At 45.5% G+C, this 23,111-nt stretch overlaps 1 protein-coding gene across 2 annotated transcripts; it reads right to left on the bottom strand.

The window, feature by feature from the left end:
• Positions 1 to 384: 384 nt before the first annotated feature.
• ANKRD13C (ankyrin repeat domain 13C) lies at positions 385 to 22,866 on the bottom strand. 2 transcript variants are annotated; one of them, XM_027651563.1, is made up of 14 exons: positions 22,502 to 22,866; positions 18,329 to 18,370; positions 16,253 to 16,357; positions 15,115 to 15,200; positions 14,023 to 14,068; positions 12,233 to 12,299; positions 10,827 to 10,971; positions 10,033 to 10,164; positions 9,111 to 9,272; positions 8,340 to 8,419; positions 6,411 to 6,509; positions 5,701 to 5,801; positions 4,669 to 4,817; positions 385 to 605 (listed from the first exon to the last, which is right to left on the bottom strand). In XM_027651563.1, the coding sequence occupies exons 1-13, from the start codon at positions 22,806 to 22,808 to the stop codon at positions 4,687 to 4,689; spliced, it is 1,503 nt and encodes a 500-aa protein (XP_027507364.1). In that variant the 5' UTR covers positions 22,809 to 22,866; the 3' UTR covers positions 385 to 605; positions 4,669 to 4,686. The 2 variants fall into 2 exon arrangements, with proteins under 2 accessions (XP_027507364.1, XP_027507363.1); XM_027651562.1 differs by lacking the exon at positions 385 to 605 and having other exon boundaries at positions 607 to 4,817.
• Between the last annotated feature and the right edge of the window lie 245 nt (positions 22,867 to 23,111).

The following is a 23,111-nucleotide window of genomic DNA, read 5'->3' as shown; positions in this document are numbered from 1 at the left end:
TAGGTTTAGGGTAGGGAACTGTCGAAGTTTGGGATTTAATAAGTATTTTAAAAAGGAAAGTATTTGCAAAACTGGCTTATATTTCCATGCAACCATGACCACTCACCTCTGAGGAAGGCAGGAAGCCATAAGTGCTTTGTGCAGATAATGGCAACCCAAGTTTAGTAGCCTCACATTCCAGCTGTCACTCAGATCACCAGTGGTTCCAGCAAACCCCCCAAAAAAACCCCAAATAAACCCTCCCGAAACAAACAAAACAAAAAAAAAAAAAGAAAAAAAAAAGGGGGGGAAAAAACCACAAACAAAAAAAACCCAAACCAAAACCACCCAACTGTCTGGAAGGAATAAAACCTCTACAGCCACTCCAGGTTTTGCTCTTCAAGTCAGAACAGAGCCCATGTTGTGTTCAAAGTGAGCCCATTGCTGGATTTGGGAGGTAAAACCTCTGTACTTACTGAACACAGTTCAGCAAACTTGGGTCTCCTTCCCCCCCCTTTCCAGGCAGTGTTCCAACTTTGGATCCCTCAGCTCAAGGCGAGTGCCAGGAGCTGCTCTTTGTGTCCTTCCGCCCCAAAACTTAGGATTCACAGAGGGCCAAGCACAGGCTGTAATGAAAATGCAGGATTTTATTTAAAAAATGACCAAGAAAATGCCCTTGCAGGACTCAGCAGCATGAGCTTGTCCCTCCCCTCCAATCCTGCTCCGAGACGCAGCCACAGCAGAGCTGTCCCGGAGAGAGAAGCCTGGATTGCACAGGTGGAGCAGTTTCAGAATCAAACAGCATATTTTGGTCTTTATTCTAACAAATGATACAACCAAAACTGACTATTAGTGAAGAGAAGATAAAAACAGGGACCAGACGACAGTAAAACGCAAGAGAAGTGACTTGTTTCCATGGGAGTTACAAACTGTCAGGAAAATAAAGAGTGAAACTGCAGCATTACAGGAATTGGTTAATCCGGATTAAATAATGCAGTTCTCCTGGCGGGAATTACAACTCAGGAACAGACATGAAAAGAACAGAGGGTGGGTGGGAATATCAACATAACATGGTGGGATTCCAGCACAAACACACCCGGAGGTTTGTGTAACAATGGAGTCGCAGGGAGGTGAGTGCAGTGGCTGGACAGCAGCTCCTGGAGGGGAAACCCAACACCTTCCCTGTGCCACAGGTGAGAGCAGGAGGTTGGAAGACCAGTGGAACAGTTGGGTTCAGAAACAACCCATGGGATTCTCCCGCAACCATTTCTGAATTTGGTTTAGCAAAATTTGTGGTTGTCTTTTAGCAGCCAAGAAAACCTCAGGAAAGCTGTGGTGGGATGGGAGCACAGCCCTGGGCAGGCTCCAGGCTGTTTTTTCTCCCCACCTGCCCCTGCGGTGTCTGAGTGCAGCAGGACACGGCCATTCCCACTCAGCCCATGCCTGCTCCCTTTTCCATCCCACCTGGACACCCACCCCCAGCTGGCAGGTCCAGAGGAGTGTTCCTGGTCCCCCAGCCGTTCCCAAGCCATGGGGTCTCTGCAGGGATGTCCCTCCTGCCCCTGGGATGAGCTTGAGCTGCCACACACACAAGACTCCGTACAAAGATGGTGGATCTGTACTCCACAGAGCACAGCACTGGTCCCAGGGACCAAACCTTCCCAACACCTGGCCTGGCCTCGAGGAAAAGGGGAAAAGCCAAGCTGAAGTTCTTCTGGATCACTCCTGCCAGAAAAGTGAATTTCCCAGAGACACAGGACCAGGAGATGGGAAGGGGGAGGGACCCTGTGCCCACCCCTGGCTGTGGCTAAGGTTCCCTCCAGACAGGGAACACCTCCCCAGGCACTGCTGGAGCTCCTGGGAGACATTCCCGGCCCACAGACACACCAAGTGTCCGTGCAATATAATCCCGGGGAGAAAAAACAGCTTCAGGGAAGAAAACATGGATATCAGGGTGGACAATTCCTAGGGAACCACAGCAGCACAGCCAGAGCCTGTCCCCAAGAGGGGCTCAGCCCAATGTCCCTCTCACTGAGGATTCCTGCAATGTATCCATTGGGAAACTGTGCCTCAAGTGTCCCTAAGTGTGAGAACTCATCCCTAGGAATGTTTCAGACAGCAAACACATCCCAAGGGCCAGGGGAAAATGTACCAAGAGCAGCTCTGGGAGCCCCCAGAACTGGAGCTGGGGGGCCAATCCCATGGGAGTCCCCTCCCTCAGCTCCACAGGCAGGGAAGGGAGGGAGGAGGAGCAGCCAGGTGTGTTCACTGGAATAATACAGAACAAGGACAGTCACCCAAAGCTGTTCCCACAATCCAACTCAGAACAAGCCTCAACAGCAACTCACTGCAAAACCTTCCTGCAAACCCCACAGGTGTCTGGGGGAGCAGCTGTGTCCTCAGGGGGTTCAATCCCCCAAACCTGCAGCCAGAGGCCACGGGAACCATAGGAAACACTTCCAGGACCCACTGGGGGCTTTGAGCAGAGACCTCATGGCCACAGTCACCACTAGGGAATGTTCCAGAGGCAGATGGAGCCACAGGATCCTCAGTCCCACATGAAGCCACATAAACCCCTTTTTCTGTTCTTCTCCCAGCCCAGCCTCCATCTCTGGCAGTGGCTGCAATGCTCAAGACCCACAGCCCCAGTGATGCTCCTTCCACGTAGCCATGGAAGAATCTGGGATAACTAGAAATGCAAAGTAACACAAACCTGTGGATCCCTCCCTGTAATGCTGAGGAAAGGGATTTCTGACATTCACCTCCTGCCTGTGCTGGAATTCCCAGGAAACTGGGTACTCCTGTGTGGCACCTGCTTCAGCTCCTGGCACAGGTCCGGCAGCTACACAAAACGTTCCGCCCTGAACGGGCACTGGGAATGGCCAGGGCAGCCAGGCCCCACCAACACTCATCCCAGGATCCTGGCTGGCCCTGAGGAGCAGCAGGAGGTGGGTGCCAGCTCATCCCAGAGGTGTGAAACACTTCAGGAATTCATCATTACTTGGGAGATCAAGTTCCATTATTCCCAGTGGATGTTGCACACCTGCCCCAACACAGTACTGCAGGAGCCATGCCCCTTTGCTTGTTTCCCTACAACTTTATTTGGGATTTGAATTTGAATTAACAACTCCAGTGTATCAATCCCAGGCTGCAAAGCTGCACTTCTCCCCTGTCCCAGTGCTCCCTGTTCCCTGCAGGTTTATAGCACAGTTAGGAGAGGATCAACCCCACCCTCCCACTCCAGTGCGCATGGACTTTGCAGACAGTGATTCCCTGGGACTCGTCCTTGTTCTTCCCCATGCAGCCTCTTTGGGATGGATCAGATTCCAGCAGTTTGGAATCAGAGGTGTACCTGACACCTTGCCTTGTGCTGAGCCTGTCCCTTGATCCCTCGTGGGCAGCACAGCTGTTCCCTCCACTAAGCATCGATGATCCTCTTCATTATAAACTTTGATCCTTAACTCTATGGAATTCCAGAAAAAGTTTTGCCTACAGTGCACAAAGAATATAATTTGGAAAATATTTACATTTTTGTACAATGACACCACAGCACTTGAATCTAAGTTTCTTCATACAAACAAATAGCACCATCAGCCTTTTGCACAAATCCTGCCCAACAAACCCCAAGAAGCTGGATTATTGTCAGATGAGGAGACTGGAGCCACTGGGAATGGGAATAAGCTCGAGGAGCTGGAGTACTGAAACATCCATGATGAGGGTTGGACAAGATGAGCTTTAAGATCCCTCCCAACCCAAACCAGTCTGGGAATTTCTGTGATTAAAACACGAAGAGGCAGAAAATTAATGTGGAAATGCCCCAAACCAAAGCTCTCCATGAGCACCACGATAACCCCACTGCAGGGAACCTCCTCCTACAGGAAGGTTTAATGCCTGAGCTTGTCCTGGTGCCTCTGTGCATCCCAGGTTTCCAGGGGCTGCTGAGGGCACACCCAAGCTGACCTGGTGGTGCTCAGCCATTCTGGGGCAACTCTCCCAAGTGAAGGGCAAAATAAGGATTAAAAGGTGCCATTCCTGGCCAGCCAAGTCCAGAGTGCTCCCACACCCTCAGGGACCCCCCTGCCAGAAAGCACAGCAGTGAGAGAAGGGATAGCTGGGAGCAGGAACGAAGGGATCAGACAGGGATAGCACCAGGCTGGGCCTCCCTCCCTGTAGGGCACAGCTGGCTCTGCCCTGGATTGCAGGAAATCCAAGTGTCCAGTGGTGCCCTTTGGTTCATTCATCTACAGCCAAGGCATTCCTTGAGGATACCTCCTGCAACATTCCACGGCTGAGCTGTGCAGCTCAGGAAGTAGGGCTGGGAAGGGCTCCTGGGATGGACAAGCGGGTCAGGGCTCACATCCAGCCACGGCCCAGCTCCGGTGCCGACGGTCCAGCAGGGCCTTGTGTGTCACCAACAGCATAAAAAATTTAAAAAGGAGCGCAGGTCCTCCTGCCAGGGCTGGAGCTGCCTCTGTCAGGGCTGGCTGTGCCACAGGGAACAGCAGCAGGACACTGCTGGAATCGGGAGTGGAGGAGATGCCCACTGTAGTGTCAGTACATCAGCCATTGATGCCTGTTCCCTTTTCTCCGGGGTTATGGAGTTTATCCCTTCCTGTGTGCCCCACGTTTCTATCCCTAGTGTGGGTGCATCCATTCCCTTTCCCTGGGGACGCCGGTGTGGATATTCACCAGGAGCCTTCCAGTTTACTAGAGGTCTGGGAAGCGGCTGGGGTCCTCCTTGTAGTCATCGGGAATCGTGAAGATGGAGTCGTCAAACTCGTCGTAACGGAACTCCTGGAACGTTACAGTGGCTGTGATGGTAGGAAACACAGGGATATCTGGAGAGGGAAGAAAAGAACACAATGAAGGGCAAAGAAATGCCAATAGTGATACCAACCCCCATCCCTGGCAGTGCCCAAGGCCAGGCTGGGTAAGGCTTGGAGCTCCCTGGCCTAGCGGAAGGTGTCCCTGCCCATGGCAGGGGGTAGAGTGGGATAAGCTTGGAGGTCCCTCCCAACCCAAACCAGTGTGGGATTCCATGATCAGCCTGTCCTGGTAGAATACAGCCTGTCCTGGGCTGTCAGGCTCACACACCTCACTGCAATGCCAGACATCCTTAGGATGTCTATCCCTTAGGAAAGCTGTTATTCCTTATGGTAGCCTGTGCTGTGATCACTTATCCCGTAAGTTGATTTATCCATTTCTATCTGTTACAAATGCAATAGCTTTCTATGTATTTGTAACGGGGACACATCACTTGTAATCCTTGAGGAAAAGGAAATGCAAGATTTCTACAAAATACTTCACTCCTGACTGAGATCATCCTCTAATGCAAGAATAATCCAGCATATTCCACTGTTCTTGGAGTAAGGCTTCAACATTTATGTTCTCCTGAAACTACAGCAACACTGTAGGCAAGAGTTCTTTCCCAAAACTCAGACCTTTCATATTGAGGAATAAGTGCACATGTTTAGATCTGGAGAGGATATAAGGGAAAATTTCTTCCTGGAAAGGGCTGTCCAGCCCTGGCACAGCTGCCCAGGGCAGTGGTGGAGTCCCCATACCTGGAGGGATTTAAAAGCCGTGTGGATGTGGCACTTGGGGATGTGGATCAGTGGTGGCCTTGGAAGTGCTGGGGAATGGCTGGACTCAATCTTTTCCAACTCAAATGGTTCTGTGATTTTTGGATACACAAAGCCACAGGAGTTGCTATGTCCTTACCTAATTTGACAGGAAAGCCTGGTGGAAGCTTCATTTGAACAAATTCTCTAAGTTTGTTAAAGTGCTTGAAGGGTGCAATTACTTCTAAGACATTCAACAATCTGCAAAGGAAAGCAAAGCTCGTTACAAATCCTTGTTCCACAGGTTGTCCCTCTAGAACAGGAGAAACATGACCCAAGGGGCAAGTGAAGAAAAGAGGAGATTAACAGTGACAGCATCCTTCTCCATCCATCTCCTCAGAGCTTGTGTCACCCTCACATCCAGTTCTCAGTGATCCATAACTACCACAGGCAACAAAACAACATCAGGATATTCATTTCTTATCCTCATTTTCCACAGGAGACTAAAGGATGTGGTACCATCCCCCTTCTCCACAGACACAAGGAACTGACGTGGGTTTGCATTGGTTTCCAGGACACGATTTTGTGCTAAACTTGTTATGTGTAAAAACATTTCAGAATTCTGTAGAATCAGGTGCATCAGGGAGCAAAGCTCTGCTCTTATCAAGTCAGATAAGAGCCTCGCTCCTCCAACATCAGCCACACCAGTTCCCCAATTTCAAGGGTTTTCTTGCTTCACTGCCTGACTTCACCCCTAGGTTTTACACTGACAGCTCCCACCCTGAGGACATGGAGGATTCTGCAGTTCATAAACACAGTAAAACATTCCCTACACACAAATAACATCCATGGGCAGTAACTTGGACTCACGATTCAATTCCTAAGGGGAATTCCTGGCTCATGGCTATCGTGGCTTTGAAGGTTTTCTTGCTCTCCTTGCAGACCAGCTCCCTGCCCAGATGAGGAGCTCTGTGAGGGAGAGGGGAGAGGCAAAGTGAGTGTTTCCCAGGGAAACTCTGGTTTTAAAGGAAGTAAACCAGACTTGAGTCTGAAAACATCAGTAAAGAATCACTACTTTCAAAGTATTTGCTTTATTGGAAAAACTGTGCACATTAAACGTGAAAAAAAAATCTTAATTCAGATTGGTCTGAGTTCTGCTAAACCAGGAGACAAGACAAAACCAGGGAAAATATTTGCAGAAAATCTTCAAACAATTCCTCGTAACCACTGTATTAGTAAGCACTACAGGAAGTGTTCATTAACAACTCCCCAGAATATGTCCAGCTGATTCCAGCTGTTAATTAAAATAGTCTGTATGTGAACAGAGTATCAAGTTAAACTAGAAAAAGCTTCATTTTTTTCAGTTCCTCAGCTATCCCTGGAAGGCAACACTGAGAAGCCCAGGTAAGCAAATTCTGTTACAGGAAAGGAACAGGCAGGTAACAAATAATGTAAAGTTTCTTTTTCTTCTACTTTTATTTTTGCTGGAAACTTGGATTTCCCATTGAACTCCCATCAGTGAATCAGATTATTAAACAAAGCAAAACCTTATATACACACATATATCTGTCCTACTTATTCTGCTTGAATAGACAAACCTATTTACTCTGAATATTCATTCTCTCTCAAATACATTAACAATTAAATAGGTTAAAAGAACCCAGACAGATCCATGTGCCCTTTTAATAATCTTGTGCTGTAATATTTCCATATCCCCTGGTAACTACAGGATTGTCTAATACCTTTGGAGAAAGGACTTTTATCACTTCTGTGACATACTTAACTCCTTTTTTGGCCCTTCCTGCTGCCAGCAGGTATTCCTAGAAAATAAACTCAACTGCTTGAATCTCCTACAAATGAAGCTCCTGGAAATTCATTTAAGTTACAGCTGTTCCCTCCTTAGTTATACACCTAGAGAAGAACATCTTGAAAAGATCGAGCCAGCACAAGAAGATCCCTCTGTCCCTGCATTCCAGAAGTTGGCATTTCTTTACACTGCCACTGGAGTCCCATTGCATCATACACTTTTATTTTAAACATAGTGAATGGGATTGCTTATTACTATCATCAGATAAATTCATTACAGGAATGAATTTGTTAGAAAACCTTCCTTAAAAATAAAAAAAGCTACTTTAAATGTAGATATTTTAAAAATGTTTCCATTTCAAGCCAAGGGAGTCAGGCAGATGCTTATCCAGTATTTCATCATTATAATTTTCTCTCAGCCTGGAGAAGGCTCCAGGAGACCTTAAAGCCCCCTCCAGTACCTAAAGGGGTTCCAGGAGAGCTGGAGAGAGACTGTGGACAAGGGCCTGGAGGGACAGGACAAGGGGAATGGCTTCCCACTGCCAGAGGGCAGGGTTAGATGGGATATTGGGAAGAAATTGTTCCCTGTGAGGATGGGAAGGCCCTGGTACAGGTTGCCCAGAGAAGCTGTGGCTGCCCCATCCCTGGAAGTGTCCAAGGTCAGGGCTTGGAGCAACCTGGTCTAGTAGAAGGTGTACCTGCCCATGGCAGGGGGTGGGATGAGATAACCTTTAAGGTCCCTTCTAACCCAAACCATTCCAGGTTTCTGGAATTCTAGTTAGATGCACTAATACTGTTCACACACACAGGTATCACCTTTCCAGCCCACTGAGGAACATCGAACACCTGAGACACCAAACCCAACCTTCTTCTGTCCCCCAAAAAAACATAAATAAGAAACATCCACCAAGTAGAGAATACAAAAAAACCAACCAAGTCCCTCACACTCCCAACCCAACCACATAAAGGTGTCCATGAGACAGCAGTACTTACTTCCCACTCTCAGCAGAGATGTACTCCTCCCACGTGATGGTGTTAGGGGACGGCGGGGTCAGGGACTGCCGGCGCACGGGCTGTGCAGGGAAATACATCTCCTTATCCATCCTCACATTCCCTTACATTTCCCATTCAAATCCTACAACTGTCCTTCAGCTTTGGAGAACAGTAACAGTCTTCCCTGGGCTTTTCTATCTCCTGCTCTCAGTCTCCTCTGAGGTATTTGGCCTCCGAGTGCATTTTCTATAGAATTGGGCTGTTATCTTCCATCAGTAATCAGTTAATTCAAGTGTCTGAGTGCCAAGTCACAAGCACCAGCTAACACAGAAATCAATTAATCACTTTAAATGCTCTATGTGTGTTCCCAGCTGATGTCTGGCTCTTTCTGAAGAGCTCTTGATTTCCTGTGCTAATAACAGGCTTTGCTCCATGGTAATGAAACTGAAGAGAAACACAATTGCCTTTCTGGTTTTCCTTTCATTCCAGACAATAAAGATTTGGTCTAAAAGACGTCAAAGTGATTTGCCACAGCCAAACCCCTCATCTCTTTTAAGAGACAAATTAAGCCTGAAATACCCAATACAACCACAGAAATCCCTCAGTGTTACACTAATCAGGACAATTCACCACCATTATACTTGTAGGCTGTGTTTATCATTTTAAAATTAAGACAAAATAAAGACATTATATATTTTGCACAATGACTGGTGTGAAAGATTATTCTCCTGTGCAAAAATTCACATACTGTGGAGGGTTTATCAATTATACCTCAAAATTTTGCTCCATTAAGTTGCCCCCTTTGCTCAGGCTCTCCATGATCGCTTTATTCCGAAGGATGTCCTCCTCACTAAGGTGTTCCCTTCTTTTCCTTGATTCCAATACAAGTCCATTCACCAGATAGAAATCTGCCAAAAAGTTTCCTACTCTTTCCTGCATGAAAGGAATAAGATAAAATATTATACTTATATTATACATTTAAATTATTGTGTATCCAAATAATAGGGGGAACCGGAGATTGAAATGGAATTCACCCAACCACCCACATGAGCTGTCAGGGGGCAATCCCAGAACTCCACCTGGAACAGGTACTTCTATGAATGAAAACTTTAAGAATTTAGGAGTGGGCAAGGGAAATCTGGCTGAATTCCTCTCCCACAGGACTCCCATCCCTGCATTTCTCCAACAGGACTACATGCTGAAATCAGCCTGCAGAGACCGCAGAATCCTATAATAAAGTATTTTTTAGTACAATCTGTTCTCCCCCTGCCCAACAGCTACAGTTTGTCATCTTTCTTCTTATTTTTTCCTTATGAAGGCAGCCCAGCAGAGAGATTCCACATGGTCCAACCAATTGCCACATGGTGACAATTGTGGGGATCCGAGGAGAGACATTTTACCTTCACTCTGAACACCTTGTTCTTTTGGAATCTCAGACTGGTTTGGGTTGAGAGGGACCTTAAAGCTCATCCAGTTCCACCAACTGCCATGGGCAGAGACACCTTCACTAGCCCAGGTTGCTCCAAGCCCTGTCCAACCTGGCCTTGGACACTTCCAGGGATAGGGTAGCCACAGCTTCTCTGGGTAACCTGTTCCAATGCTTTTCCCACTGTTTTTTCATCCTCCTTCCTCCCCTGCCACAGCACCACCAGGTTCTGAACTGTTTTCCCTGTGCAGTTCCCTCTACACTCACAGTTTTGTCCTCCCGGAAGAGCCACCCAGTCTGGGCCCGTGTGAAGGTGATGGATTTGGTGGATAATGTCGCAGAGTAAATGTCACTGCTCATCAAAATGTCAACCTCCTCTTCTGTTTCCATTTCAGATTCCTGGGAGAAAAATCACAACACACTGAAAAGAACTTAAAAAATAATGATCACTTCTTCTAAAAATAAACAAATAAATACAAATCCATAAGCCTTTGGAACTTTTCCCAGAACCAGCATTTTCTGAATTTTCAAACTGTTTCATAAAACCTCTGCCCAAATGGTTTCCAAATAGTTTAATCTTTAATATTAATGTGAATAAAGCATCCCAATGGGATTTATCCTGCAGATCAGCAGCCACACCCTTTCCACAGGCAATAACCCATCTGTTTAAGTAATTGGGGGATAAAGCTGTAATTAAAGACTTCACTAATTACAAGGGGTCCAGTGCGTCAGACCCTCAAACTGTTATCAACCAAACTGGCCACAGAGTGACTAAAAGGATGCAGAGAGAGGGAACAAGTCTCAAAACCCAACACTGAAATTAAGCCCAGTGGAAAGATCAAAAGTAGCACATGTCATAATTTAACCATATTTTTTCAAAATATTCCCGAGCACTGGTTTTCATCACAAAACTTGATGTCCCCCACACGGCTCAAGTTGTACCAACTCAGCAAAAAAATTCTTTGCTTTGCAGTTCTTCGGGTGTTTCTGAGGCAATATTTTTCCTTAATACAGCAAGCGAGACATTCAAAAACAGTCCCACCCCCCTTCCCCAGCATTACCTCATGGTGTATTCGCTGGTAAACTTTTTGCTCATTGTCTAAAACTACAAAAGATTCAGAGGGTGCGGCGTCACCGTTAAAAATGAAGCTCAAATCCCCTCGTTGGCACTTCATGTCAGTAAAGTCTATCAGAGTTGTGTCCAGCCTGTGAAAACACACCCACACTTTAAAAAAAAAAAGACCCGTAAACACTCAAACACACAAGTAAACTGAGTTTTCAAGCAGAAATGTGAATTTTTTAATCGCAGTCAAACACGTGAAGGGCTGAGTTTTCAGTGAATATTTCAGAGTGAAGTCTGGATGCAGAAATGACCACAAAAATTGCTATAATATGTTTTCTTCAGAAAACTGTATTGAAAACTGCCAGCATGAGGAGGTGCAGAATTTACACAGTTAGGATGTGCTGCACATTGAGAACTCCTCAGCACATTATTCCACACGTGGCAGCCTCTGATTTGAGCAACAATATTAGGACATGACCCAAATTCTGAACAGGACTAAGGAAGAGACTTTTTTTTTAGTTTGACTTATTTTCGTTGCTATTTCGTTTTTTCCCCCTCACCAACACAAAGGAAATGCTTCTGCTGCCCTGGATAACTGGAAGAAGATGGAGCCAAGGACAGTTCATATCCATCATTGCTGGAACACTTATTTCTTTAACAAAGGTGGTTAAAGGACCTTAACTGAGTGACCCTTTCAGCACTAAGTGGTGAAGGCTTAAATACTCCTTCATATAATGGCCATTGATTTCAAGAAAGAATCTGGATTTATCTATTTCCCCTCAGTTCAAGTCTCATACAGGTAGAGCACTCAGAAACGAGAAGGAAAATAATGGCCCCAGACTCAAAAGTCACTTTACACACCTCTACACTTTTATTAGAGCAAAACTTCCTACAGATTGAATCTTAGGAACCACATTCACGCCTCTTTGTTTGTTTTAAGCTTTGGAACCTAAAGAAAAAGTAAAAGAATTCGAACCCCCAAACTAGCCCAGTTAAAGAGCTGAGCTTGGAAAGACTACTGAAAACACTGAGTTTGTGAATCTGTCACATTACACATCTAAAAAGAAAAAATACATGATTTTTTTTCAACTACAGACTGGAGCAGTAACATTTCTCTACAAAACACTGGAATTTAATACAATTATTTGAAACTGTGTTAAAAATATCCAACCCCTGGTTTTCACTGGCATGTCTGGTAGACAAAGCCTTATCAGCTGAACTGCTTTTGCTTTGTATTTACTTTAAATTCAGAAGAGAGAAAACCAGCCACCTTGAAGTTCCCAGCACATGTACAGCCACACTGTGTCACAGACACGTGCAGACTCCTCAGGGAATTCTCTGGACCCACTGGAATCCAGGCTTTTCCCTGACATGCAGATATTTGGGTGCAAACCCAGCACTCACCTGATATTTATACCTTGTTTGTGTATTTTACATGCATCAGAAGGCAGAATTCGGGAAAGTAAAGGCACTAAAGAGGGGAGAGAGAAGGAAATTAGGATCTTGAGGTCCAGATCCAGACCACCCAGATCCAGATCCAAACCAGACCATGACTTTGACTCTGGGCGTATTTTAATGCAATTACAGCATTATCCATCATCATCTCAATCAAATACAACAGACTAATACCAGGGTTATTTCTATTTGGTAACTGTAAAATTGATTTGTAATTGTAAAATTGATTTGTAATTGCACTCACTGCTTTCAACATCAGGACATCATTTATATTCAGTCACAGCTAAATCATTTATACATGCTCCTAACTTGTCTTCAAGCTGCTCACAATTTTAATTCTGTGATTTGGCAGTTTATATATTTTACCAACTCAAAGCCTGGTTACAATTAAAGCAGAACAGCCACAAGCAGAAAATATAATCCAAAACACTAAGCTTAAAACATCAACCAAATGTTAAACCACCATTGGAATTGTGAAGTCACGTGGTACCATGACATGGAGATCTACAAGGCTGCAGTTGTCCTTACTCTAAAAAGAATTTACTTTATAATAATAAAACTAAGACATAGAACAACATTTCAACAGTTTCTTCAAAACTGCAAAGAATTAAGACCATCCAAAAATGGACTTAGCTAACAGAGCCAATATTTAGGACAGAAGCACTGCCCACAGCATCTTTTGCCTTCAAGAAAGGAAATATATTAAAGTAAATAAATACTATAAAGAGAAGCACAGTGGCACTCCTGGAACAGAGCACCCCTGGAAGTTGGCTTTATTTCAACTAAGCCTATACTGAAGCATATAAAAATCATGGAATTCCAGACTAGTTTGGGTTGGGAGGGACCTTAAAGATCATCCAGTTCCACCTCCTGCCATGGGCAGGGACACCTCCCACTATTCCAGGTTGGTCCAAGCCCTGTCCAACCTGGCCTTGGACAGTCCCAGGGATGAGGCAGCCACAGCATCTCTGGGCAACCTGTACCAGGGCCTCACCACCCTCACAGGAAGAATTTCTTCCTTATATATTAGTATAAAGTATTATAAATTACTAACTTAAATGTCAACCAGTAGCAGAAGGTACAGAATGAATGCCAGAATGGTTTGGGTTGGAAGGAGCTTAGAGCTCCAGTTCCACTACCCTGCTATGGGCAGAATCACTCCCAGTATTTTGACAGGATTCAGACACGCTGATCATTGTTACTGCATTTTTACTCACTTATTTACATTTTTCTTCTTCAGGTAAGAGGAGGTGGAAATGGAGGCACCACTGGAGGTGACACAAGCACAGCAGAGCAGCTCTGAGGTGGAGCCAAGCCTGAAGCACCTCTCAAAGAGCTGCACTGAACTCACAGTCACCACTCAGAACAGGTTGAAATTGGGGAAATTGAGTGCCCCGAGTCCAGTTGCTCAACTCAATTGTTCAAATTGTTCAGTGACAGCAATGGGCCACATAGAGCCCTTTTAATATTTTACTCTTCTAATCATCAGGTTTTTGAAGCAAGCAGCTTGTTCCCCCCTTTTTGTGCAACTGGATTAAAATAGAATTCAGCTCAGAAAACAAATACGCAAAAATAATTCTGGAAAAAGCTGACTGTCCTTTCTTTATGACTCAGATCTTGAGAACTGAACTGTGATCTTCCCAACACACAAAGCAGGAGAGAAGTGAAGCTTTAGAGCACGAGTATGTTGAAGGCTGATTCCATTATCTCCCTGTGGAAGGCATATGCAAGCCACTCACCCCAACTTTGAAAATCCCAGTGAAGTTCTAGATAGAAGTCACCTAGCTGAGAAGAAAAGAAGAATATATTACCAAGCTTTTAATGCTTAATAACCATAAAATTTCCTGAAAGACAGGTAGAAGTCTGTCTTTCGAACAAGAACACTTTCTCCAATATTGTATTGAATTTATACTGGACTTAAACATTCCTGAAGCTTTAACTGCAGTAGAATCAATGCTAATAAAATCATGTATTTCATTTGACTCTCATTTTTAATTACTTTTAAAAAATTAAAGTTCACACAGCTATTAAGCTGTGGATTGCAGAAGATTTATTGTAAATGTGTGTTTAAAAAACCAAACCTTTGGAGTTTTATGTTTGCTTTGATTGATCACATGCAACTGTATGGAATTATAATTAATTATATAATAATTAATGAGTCAGGTTTCAGCTCAGAGTATTGCAGACACAAATTTCAATTGGCCTTCTGGAAACGTGCTGAAGTCATCAGGTAAAACTTCCTCTGCCTCCACCAACACGTGTCAGGCAGCTCCACAATGAGGGTGTCCAGGGTGGATCACCTCGATTTCCAGAGGGATAATTTAATTAACTTTAGATAAATAGCTGATTTGCCACAAATTGCTTTCCCTAAACTGAGGATTATTTCACTGGGTCCAAGAGGAATTCATTCTGCACGGAGATGGAGAATTAAACCAAAAATCTCTCATTACTAAGCAAGAAAAGCAAGTGTCATTTGTGACTGGTGACTCAACAAACCATTAAATTATTCATCAAAACAAAAGATTTAAGAAAGCCTTAAAAGTGTAATAAAATAAATACAGATTCTTTACATTTTAGATTGCAAAGATGACAAGCAGGACTGTCTTACATAAACCTTTTATTTGAATTTCTAGAAGTGGAGAAGGAAATATTGTCTTAAAATAAACATAATTCTGTGACCCCTCAAAATGGATCCTGTCAGCCAAGATTGCTCTTCAGAGCAGAAGAGATTTGTAAAAACATGTAAAACTTTATTACAGTTTACCAGATTGTCTTTTCTTTGAAAATCAGTCACTACTTTCTATCACATCAGTTTTGACAGCACAACTTACCTCTTTCAGGGCTTTTAATAATCGAGGTCGCTTTTCTTCAACACTTTCCCTGGACTGCTGCTTGAGCTTCCTCAGGAGTGCTGAAACTGAACAGGAATTAACTCCAAGGTCAATCTATTTGTTTGGTAATCTATCTGTTTTTTAATTACAGGTGTTTTACTTAACATCTTAAAAAAAACAACAATGCAGTTTAATATTTCATCAGCCTGTGGAGAAATTAATTTTGAGTTACAGTAATTAAACATCAGTCTGCTCTGATCACAGCAGGAAGAAAGGCCCAACAATTTTATTAACTTACTGTTTATAAAATTATTGTTTATTAAATAAAGCATATAGTCAAGAGGGTTTTTTACACAGGTATTAGTAAATATGTGGGTGCAAATGTATGTCATGGAACATGAGTCTACAGACTGTGTAACATCTACCCCTCTGAGAAAATTAGTAGTGAGGAGCTGACATGAGAATATTGTTGGTATATTACAAATCAGGGCATTAATATATTAATAATACATTTACATATATAATACATAGTGAGTTTTCTGCTATAGGAATGTACCACTACACATGGCAATACTCAATGTTATTGACATCCACTAGTGAGGGGCAGTAGAATGATTTACCCTTTACTACTCCACATCTGAGGGGAATAAATAATATTTGGATAATATATTAAAATACATAAATAAAATACTTAAATATACAAACAAAAAATAACATTTCCCCACTGGCCTGTTGAGATGCAAACTAAAAGCCATATCCCAATGCCAACTGGTGTATCAAACATCCCTGTGACCACAGGGAGCAGCTCCAATTAGATGATCCCACGCAGCTAAAATCCATCCTGCCCATGTCACTCCCATTCCAAACACAGAAGGCTCATGGAGAGCTTTCACAATCATTAAATGCTGAGCAGGGGGAAGATTTTGCTTATGTAACCTAATGCAATTTCTTATCAAGGAAATGGACCTGCCTGATCACACTGAGATACAAAAAAGTTCAGCTGAAGAGAAACTGTTGAGAGAACTAAAAGAGGGGGATGATAAAATAACAGAGCTTGAAGAGCTTTGTTTTCCTGTTCTGAATGAGGCCTTGATTTTGGATTAATTGGGCAAATTTGGGTTAATGAAGAGGTGCTTACTCATCTGTCTGTCTCCATAGCTGATGGCTTCGGCCAGAGGGCTCCATCCCTGAGCATTTTTCACCTTTACTGGAGCATTATGGGCTAAAAGCAGGTGGGCACATTCTGGAACAAAATATTCACGTTATTAACAGTAAACAGCCAGGATGCAGCAGTGTCGGTCATAATAAAGGAAATTATAATAAAGCCAAAGTTGTAGATATTAATATCAGATAATTAAGAGATTATCAAAATACGTATCTGGATTCTGACTCACTTAAACAAACAAACCCATTTATGTAAGTACTTAAAGCACTTCCCTGTTCAATATTAGCACTAAAAATAATTGGTGATCAACCACCAATTACATAACACTGAAGACATGGCCCTTCTGCTTCTTAGAATTTGCTTTTTATAAAGCTGCATTTCTGCATATTCTGTAAATGCACAGCTACATAGGAAATATGTTTAATATATTACATCAACTCTCTCTGCTTCACACCCAAACTCCTGTACAAAGAGACAGCTCATGGCCTTCCCCTCTCTCTTCATCCCCCTCTGCCCAAGGATCCAACTGATGATGGGGACACAGATTTTGGGCTGTAACATCCTGGAATTTAAACATGGAATTTAAAGAGGGTAAACAGGCACCTCTGACCCAGGAAAGCCTGTACACCACAGCTCCACTTGCATTCTCTCTCCACGGGTAAAAGGTGACGGGTGATGAAAAAGAGTCCTTAAAATCAAGGGGAGAAGGAAGTCCTCAGTGTTTCCATGTGATCCTTGGAAATGGTTCTTCAGTTTCCAACCACAAAGTTTCCTGACCACATATCACTAAAACCATCTGACCCATCTGCAGGGGATGGAGCAGGACACAGTTGGAGCTGAGGCCCAGGGAATGTCTCATCATGAAGGATGGGCCTGAGAGAGGGACTTGCTGGGTTATTTTCCTACCACAGGTGTTACAGGAAACTGCACTAGTCATTCCAGATGCAACACCACTGAGTCACTGCAAGCACAGGGACTGGGGAGGAAGAGATACTTCCCTGGTGAATAAACTATCTCCTGTGGTACATAAACAAAAGCCCTGACTAACTCAGCAAACACACTGAAGTATTTTTATGGTTCCTTAAATATAGTGCCTGAGACAAGAACATCACTCTGCAGTGGGCAGGCAAATAAGCTTGGAATTACCAGTCAGATTCCATTTCCACTTAAACAGGTTGGGAGAGCTGGGGGTGTTCATTTGGAGAAAAAAAAGGCTCCGGGGAGACCTTAGAGCCCCTTCCAGTGCCTAAAGGGGCTCCAGAAGAGCTGGAAAGGGACTTTGGACAAGGGATGAAGAGTCAGGACACTGGGAAATGGTTTCCCACTGCCAGAGGGCAGGGTTAGATGGGATATTGGGAAGAAATGCTTCCCTGGGAGGGTGGGGAGGCCCTGGCACAAGAGCAGCCTGGGATAGTGGAAGGTGTCTCTGCCCATGGCAGGGGGTGGACAGAGATGATCTTTAAGGTCCCTTCCAATCCAGGCCATTCTATGATATAACTCTATCTTGCACAAATAATCTTGCTCTAGGCAAGCTGGACAAAGGCTCACCAGGAGCATCCTAAAGGATTTAGGGCTTTATACTTGACACATGACTGACTAGAAAGAAGGCAAGAGGTGAACTGCAAACTGAAATCTAAACCAACCCAATCCAACCTGGCCTTGGACACTTCCAGGGAGGGGGCAGTCACAGTTTCTCTGGGCAACTTGTGCCAGGGCCTCTCTCCTGGTTTCCTTCTATCTCTTTCTGTAGAGAGGAGCTGAGTCCACCCTCTGCTCTTGTTCTGGCATCACATGAGTCCAACTGCTACAACTCTCCCACCCCACCCCAGTCACTACGCAGCTCCTTGATTTTGGTCTGGAGAACAGCTCCGATTTCTTTTCCCACTTTTCTCTTCAAAATCCACATGGCAGCCTCTTTCCAGGAAACCTCAACTTAGAACTAGCTTAGAACACAAGATCACCTTCTGGAAAACGGAAAAATCTTTTTTCCTCTTGCCCCCAAATCTTCAGGATCATTGAAGAGGTAACAAAACAGGTGGATTTACCTACCTTTATGACCCAACATCACAGCAAGATGTAAGGGAGTATTTCCTAAAATAAATCATAGAAATAAAAGATATTAGATTCAAGGTACCAGAGTCCATGGCAATTCCTCCTCAGGAAACTTCAGTTTCTGGTCTAACCAAGGAAAACTCCAAAACCCACCAGAGCAGAGGCATTTTTCCAAGTAACCACTTAGATTATACCTGTCTAAATAAATATATCTTGAGACATGTTTCATGGGCCAAGAGAGGTTTTTAATGATATCTTCAAACCTACCCCAGTCAAAGAAGTCCAGTTGTGTCTTCAAGAAAGACACAACCCAAACCTCTCTGTTCCTCATGGTATGAAGTGTCTGATCCCTTCCCAGACTGACAGATCTGGGTTAAAAGCTACTCGGAGATATGATACTGATTAAAAATTTAAGAGCCTATTTTATGAATTTTTCAAAGATTGAGTACACATTTTTTACTACTCCAGCATTGGATAGACTGAGAAGCAACAGCAACTTCTCTACAAAGCTGCCTTTTGGTTATTTTAATGCCTTGTTTCCAAAGAAAGCTGTGGAGATTATCGACAGACACTCAAACCTGGCCCCATTTTCTTGGTGATGCTCATGACACAGGTGGGATTTCTGTTGTTAAATATTCCTTGTGAGGCCTCCAGAGTTGTTTTTCTGGATTAATGCTTCTACCAGGCTCCTGTCATATTTTATTTATGGAGCTTAGGGATGCAAAATTCTTCAATTTAACTGTATTTTACATGTTTAAACATTTTCGTAGTGGAGTTAAGAGAACAAAATGCTGGAAACCAAATTGCTTTGGCAATTATAATGAACACACTTGGTTTAGGGTTATTTTACAGGATCATGTCAGCAGGAAGAACCTGCTCTGTGCAGAGGTTGCGCTACACATGAGAGAGGCAAACACACAAATGCCAGCACATGGAGCACATGGAATCTTGGATGGACAAGGAAACTCTGCCCTGCGTGCCCAAGTGAGCTGCTCTCCATGTCCTGCAAATCATCTTTTGGGTCACTGGCAGCATCCAGGCAGGCCCATCCCAGCTCATTATGCTCATTAGGACTCACTAACCTCCCTGTTTCTATTAATAGCTGCTCCAACATCTGTGAGCCAATGCATCCCCTGGAATCCCGGATGCAGCCAGGCTTTGTGAGGTGCTGCAAATGTGCTGCAAATAACGTTCCTGAGGATCTGAGCATTAGCCACAGTGTGTGCTCAGGGAATGCAAATTATGAGAGCCAAGGGTAAACACTTTCATAACATCACGGAATCACAGAATCACTGAGGCTGGAAAAGCCCTCCCAGACCATTGAGTCCAACCTGAGCCCGATCCCCACCTTGTCACCCAGCCCAGGGCACTGAGTGCCACATCCAGTCATTCCTTGGACACCTCCAGGGATGGGGGCTCCATCACTGCCCTGGGCAGCCCCTTCCAATGCCTGACCACCTTTTCCACGAGGAAATTCCTCCTGATGTCCAACTTGAGCATCCCCTGGCACAGCTTGAGGTCATTTCCTCTTGTCCTGTCCCTTGTTCCCTGGGAGCAGAGCCTGACCCCCACCTGGCTCCACCCTCCTTTCAGGGAATTGCAGAGAGTAAAAATGTCCCCCTTGAGCCTTCTTTTCTCCAGCCTGGGCCCCCCCAGCTGCTCCTGGTGCTCCAGACCCTCCCCCAGCTCCATTCCCTTCTCTGGACACATTCCAGCCCCTCACTTTCTTCTTTCTCATGCGGGGTCAGAACTGGACACTCTCAAGGTGAGGCCTCACCAGTGTGCAGCACAGACACTTCTATCTCAAAAAGTCAGTGCTCCAGCAGTTCCTGGGATCCTGCACTGCACAGGCAGGCAAACAAGGACTGTTTGCATAAAAACACACACAAAACACGGCACTTGCCCCCAGACATGCACAGCCTTTAACCTCTGGTAAGGCACCTGCAACACTCATGAGGGAGCCAGGGCAGTTTTCCAGCAGTAATTCAGCAAGAGGATTTGTCTACTCCACAATTTAAGCTCTTAAATGCATGTTATAATAGACACATAAGTAATTCAATAGGTGTATATATAGGTTTCTCCCAAGAAACTCATTGTTTTGGGAGTAAGGGCACTGGCCTTCCACTGGGCAGGAGGTTGATTTTAGGGAGCCCGTCAGGCTGCACTCAATTAACACTCAAATTGTTTTAGCAGAACACCAAGAGTCTCCCATTGTACAGGATGTGGCTTTCCTGCACTGATCCACCACCAAAACTGGACCTGGATTATAGACAATAACTGTTCCTAGGAGTTCTCTCTCCCCTCTGTCCCTTCCTTATCCCATCCTAGGATTCCTCTGGCTTATTTCTGAGTAAATCACAAGCTCAATTTCTCTCCCCCAAATAATTCCCAATTCAACTATGCAAACAAGTGACAGATGGACTCAGGCAGGAAGAAAACAATAACACAGAAATCTTAGTCAGGCCTTTGGAATGTCAAGACATCAAGAAGTTTGTTGTGGGGTTTTTTGAACAGCTCAAGTAAAAACTTGGAGGAAGATGATGAGCCAGAGATCCCCAAAGTGTCCCAACTGTAAACAGAGCTGAGAAAGCAGCGAGATGTTAATGGGACATTTGTGTAAGATATATATGGATTAAAAAAGGATGTAATCAATGAGATGCACCTGGAGGGTGACAAAGCAGCAAAAAGGGGTCAGGAAGTACCTCAAAGTAAAGATTTTGAGCTGCTGCTGAGCTACCTTAAGAGGAACTAGAGGAGGAGCAGGGGAGAAGCAGCAGGAATACACTGAGTGGGAAAAATCCTCCCCAAGTCTGCTGCTTTCATCCCACCAGGATTTGCTGCAGGGTTTGGAATGAAGGTGGCAGGATAAACATATCTGCAGCTCTATTTGTAACAACGTCCTGAGGAAAATGTGGTGCCAGTTGTAAGGAACACTCCTGCCCTCCTGCCTGGGAGCTGGGCCCTGGGTTACTCTCTGGACCTCCAGCTGTGTTTCCATGCCCAGTGTTACCAAGGACATGCCTTTAATTCCCAATTCCATTATTCCTGTCATCATGCCAGTCCCAAGACTGCTCTACTTTCATGTTGCTTTTGACTTCACAGACCACAATTGAGAAAAAGCGAGGGAACGTTTCTCTCCCAATCAGAAACAGAGCACAAGTGTTCCCTTTGCCACAACATCTCTGACACCACACACATGTAACTTGGAATTCTCCAGCAGAAAGGGACCATGTTATTCTTGAAATAAGTAGGCAAAATAGAAATTAAAACTAACCATGAAGCTTAAGCTGATCTGCCAGGCTGATTTCTTTTTTAACAATATAAAATATAAAATATTCCCCAAATTAAACATGTTTTAAAATGTCCTGGCAAGACATTAAATATTTAGGCATTACAGAGCAGCACGAGGATCAGATTCCCATCTCTGCCACTGCCACTTCTGTGGACAGAACAAGTTTGCAGAGGAGCAGGGAACAAGATTTTGCTCTCTCAAACCCCAGAATTAAAGCATTTAAAAAGAAAGGGGAGAAAAAGGTTTGTTTGTGTAGCCTGGGGAAATATCAAAGATTGCTCTGCCAACACCCAAAGGAACTGCTCATCATCTCCCAGAGTAAACAGGTGACAGCTTGGACACTTCAAAAAAGAATGTATTTTTTAAATGTGGGGGTTTGGACACAGAGCAACACATGAGGTCAGAAGCAGCTCTGCCAGCACTGGGAGGTAGAGAAGCTGACACTGTCCTCGGTCATATTACAAAAATCATGGAATCCTGGAATACTTTGGGTTGGAAGGGGCCTCAAAGTTCATCTCATTCCACCCTGGTGCCCACAGACAAGGACACCTTCCACTATTCCAGGTTGCTCCAAGCCCCGTCCAACCTGGCCGTGGACACTTCCAGGGATGGGGCAACCACAGTTTCTCTGGGCAACCTGTGCCAGGGCCTCCCCACCCTCCCAAGGAACAATTCCTTCCCAATATCCCATCTAATCCTGCCCTCTGGCAGTGGGAAGCCATTCCCCTTGTCCTGTCCCTCCAGGCCCTTGTCCAAAGTCCCTTCTAAAGGGGACTTGCACATCTCTGGAAAGCTCCCCCGAGTTCCCCATTCCCACTCCCCATCCCCTCTTCCCCCCGCGGTGCCCCGGCCCCGCAGCCCCGGCGGGTCCCGCTCACCGTGACTGTCCTTCTGGGCGATGCCCTGGGTGCGGATGAGCGCCGAGAGCCGCCGCACGTCCCCCTTGAACACGCACTCGTGCACGGGGAAGGGGCCGCGCTCGGGCCCGGCGGTCGCGGCACGGGCGGGCGGGCGGTGCCGGTGATTGCCGGGTCCGCGGTGCCCCCCGGCCCGCCCGCCCTTCCCGCCCGTGAACGCGCCGCCGGGCGCCGCGGCCGCCTCGTCCTCGCCGGCCGCCAGCAGGTCCCCGTCCTCCTTGCTGGGCTTGTGGTCCCTGCGCAGCGAGCGGAGCTTCTCGCCGGTCATGGCCGGCGGTGCCGCCCGAGCCGCCGGGGCCGGTACCGCCCGGAGCCCCCGGAGCGGCCGCAGCTCCGCCCGCGCCTCACGGGCCGCGACTCCGCGCCGCCATCTTGGGCCGCTGCTCTCGCGAGACTGCGCGGGGGGGCTGTGAGCGCGGGACGGGAGTCAGGGAATGGGGCGGGAGGGGAGGGACGGACCGGGAGCAGGTAGCCGCCCACAGCCGGGAACTGAGAGCCCTGTACGGACAGCCCGGGGGGGGGGAACCGCCCACAGCTCCTCACAGGCACCTCCGGTCAGACAGCCCGGGAT

Source organism: Corapipo altera, unplaced genomic scaffold (assembly GCF_003945725.1).
Source record: "Corapipo altera isolate COAL_440 unplaced genomic scaffold, ASM394572v1 57, whole genome shotgun sequence".
Taxonomy (NCBI): domain Eukaryota; kingdom Metazoa; phylum Chordata; class Aves; order Passeriformes; family Pipridae; genus Corapipo; species Corapipo altera.
Note: the sequence above shows the minus strand (reverse complement) of the source record. Positions and strands in the feature narration are given on the sequence as shown.

Excerpts from the sequence above, each read along its gene's own strand:
- ANKRD13C (XM_027651563.1), bottom strand. The coding sequence starts at position 22,808 with ATGACCGGCGAGAAGCTCCGCTCGCTGCGCAGGGACCACAAGCCCAGC. Across the intron at positions 10,165-10,826 it reads ACCAGCGAATACACCATGAG|GAATCTGAAATGGAAACAGA; the intron begins GTAATGCTGGGG and ends TTTTTCTCCCAG. Across the intron at positions 6,510-8,339 it reads ATCTCTGCTGAGAGTGGGAA|AGCTCCTCATCTGGGCAGGG; the intron begins GTAAGTACTGCT and ends TCTCCCTCACAG.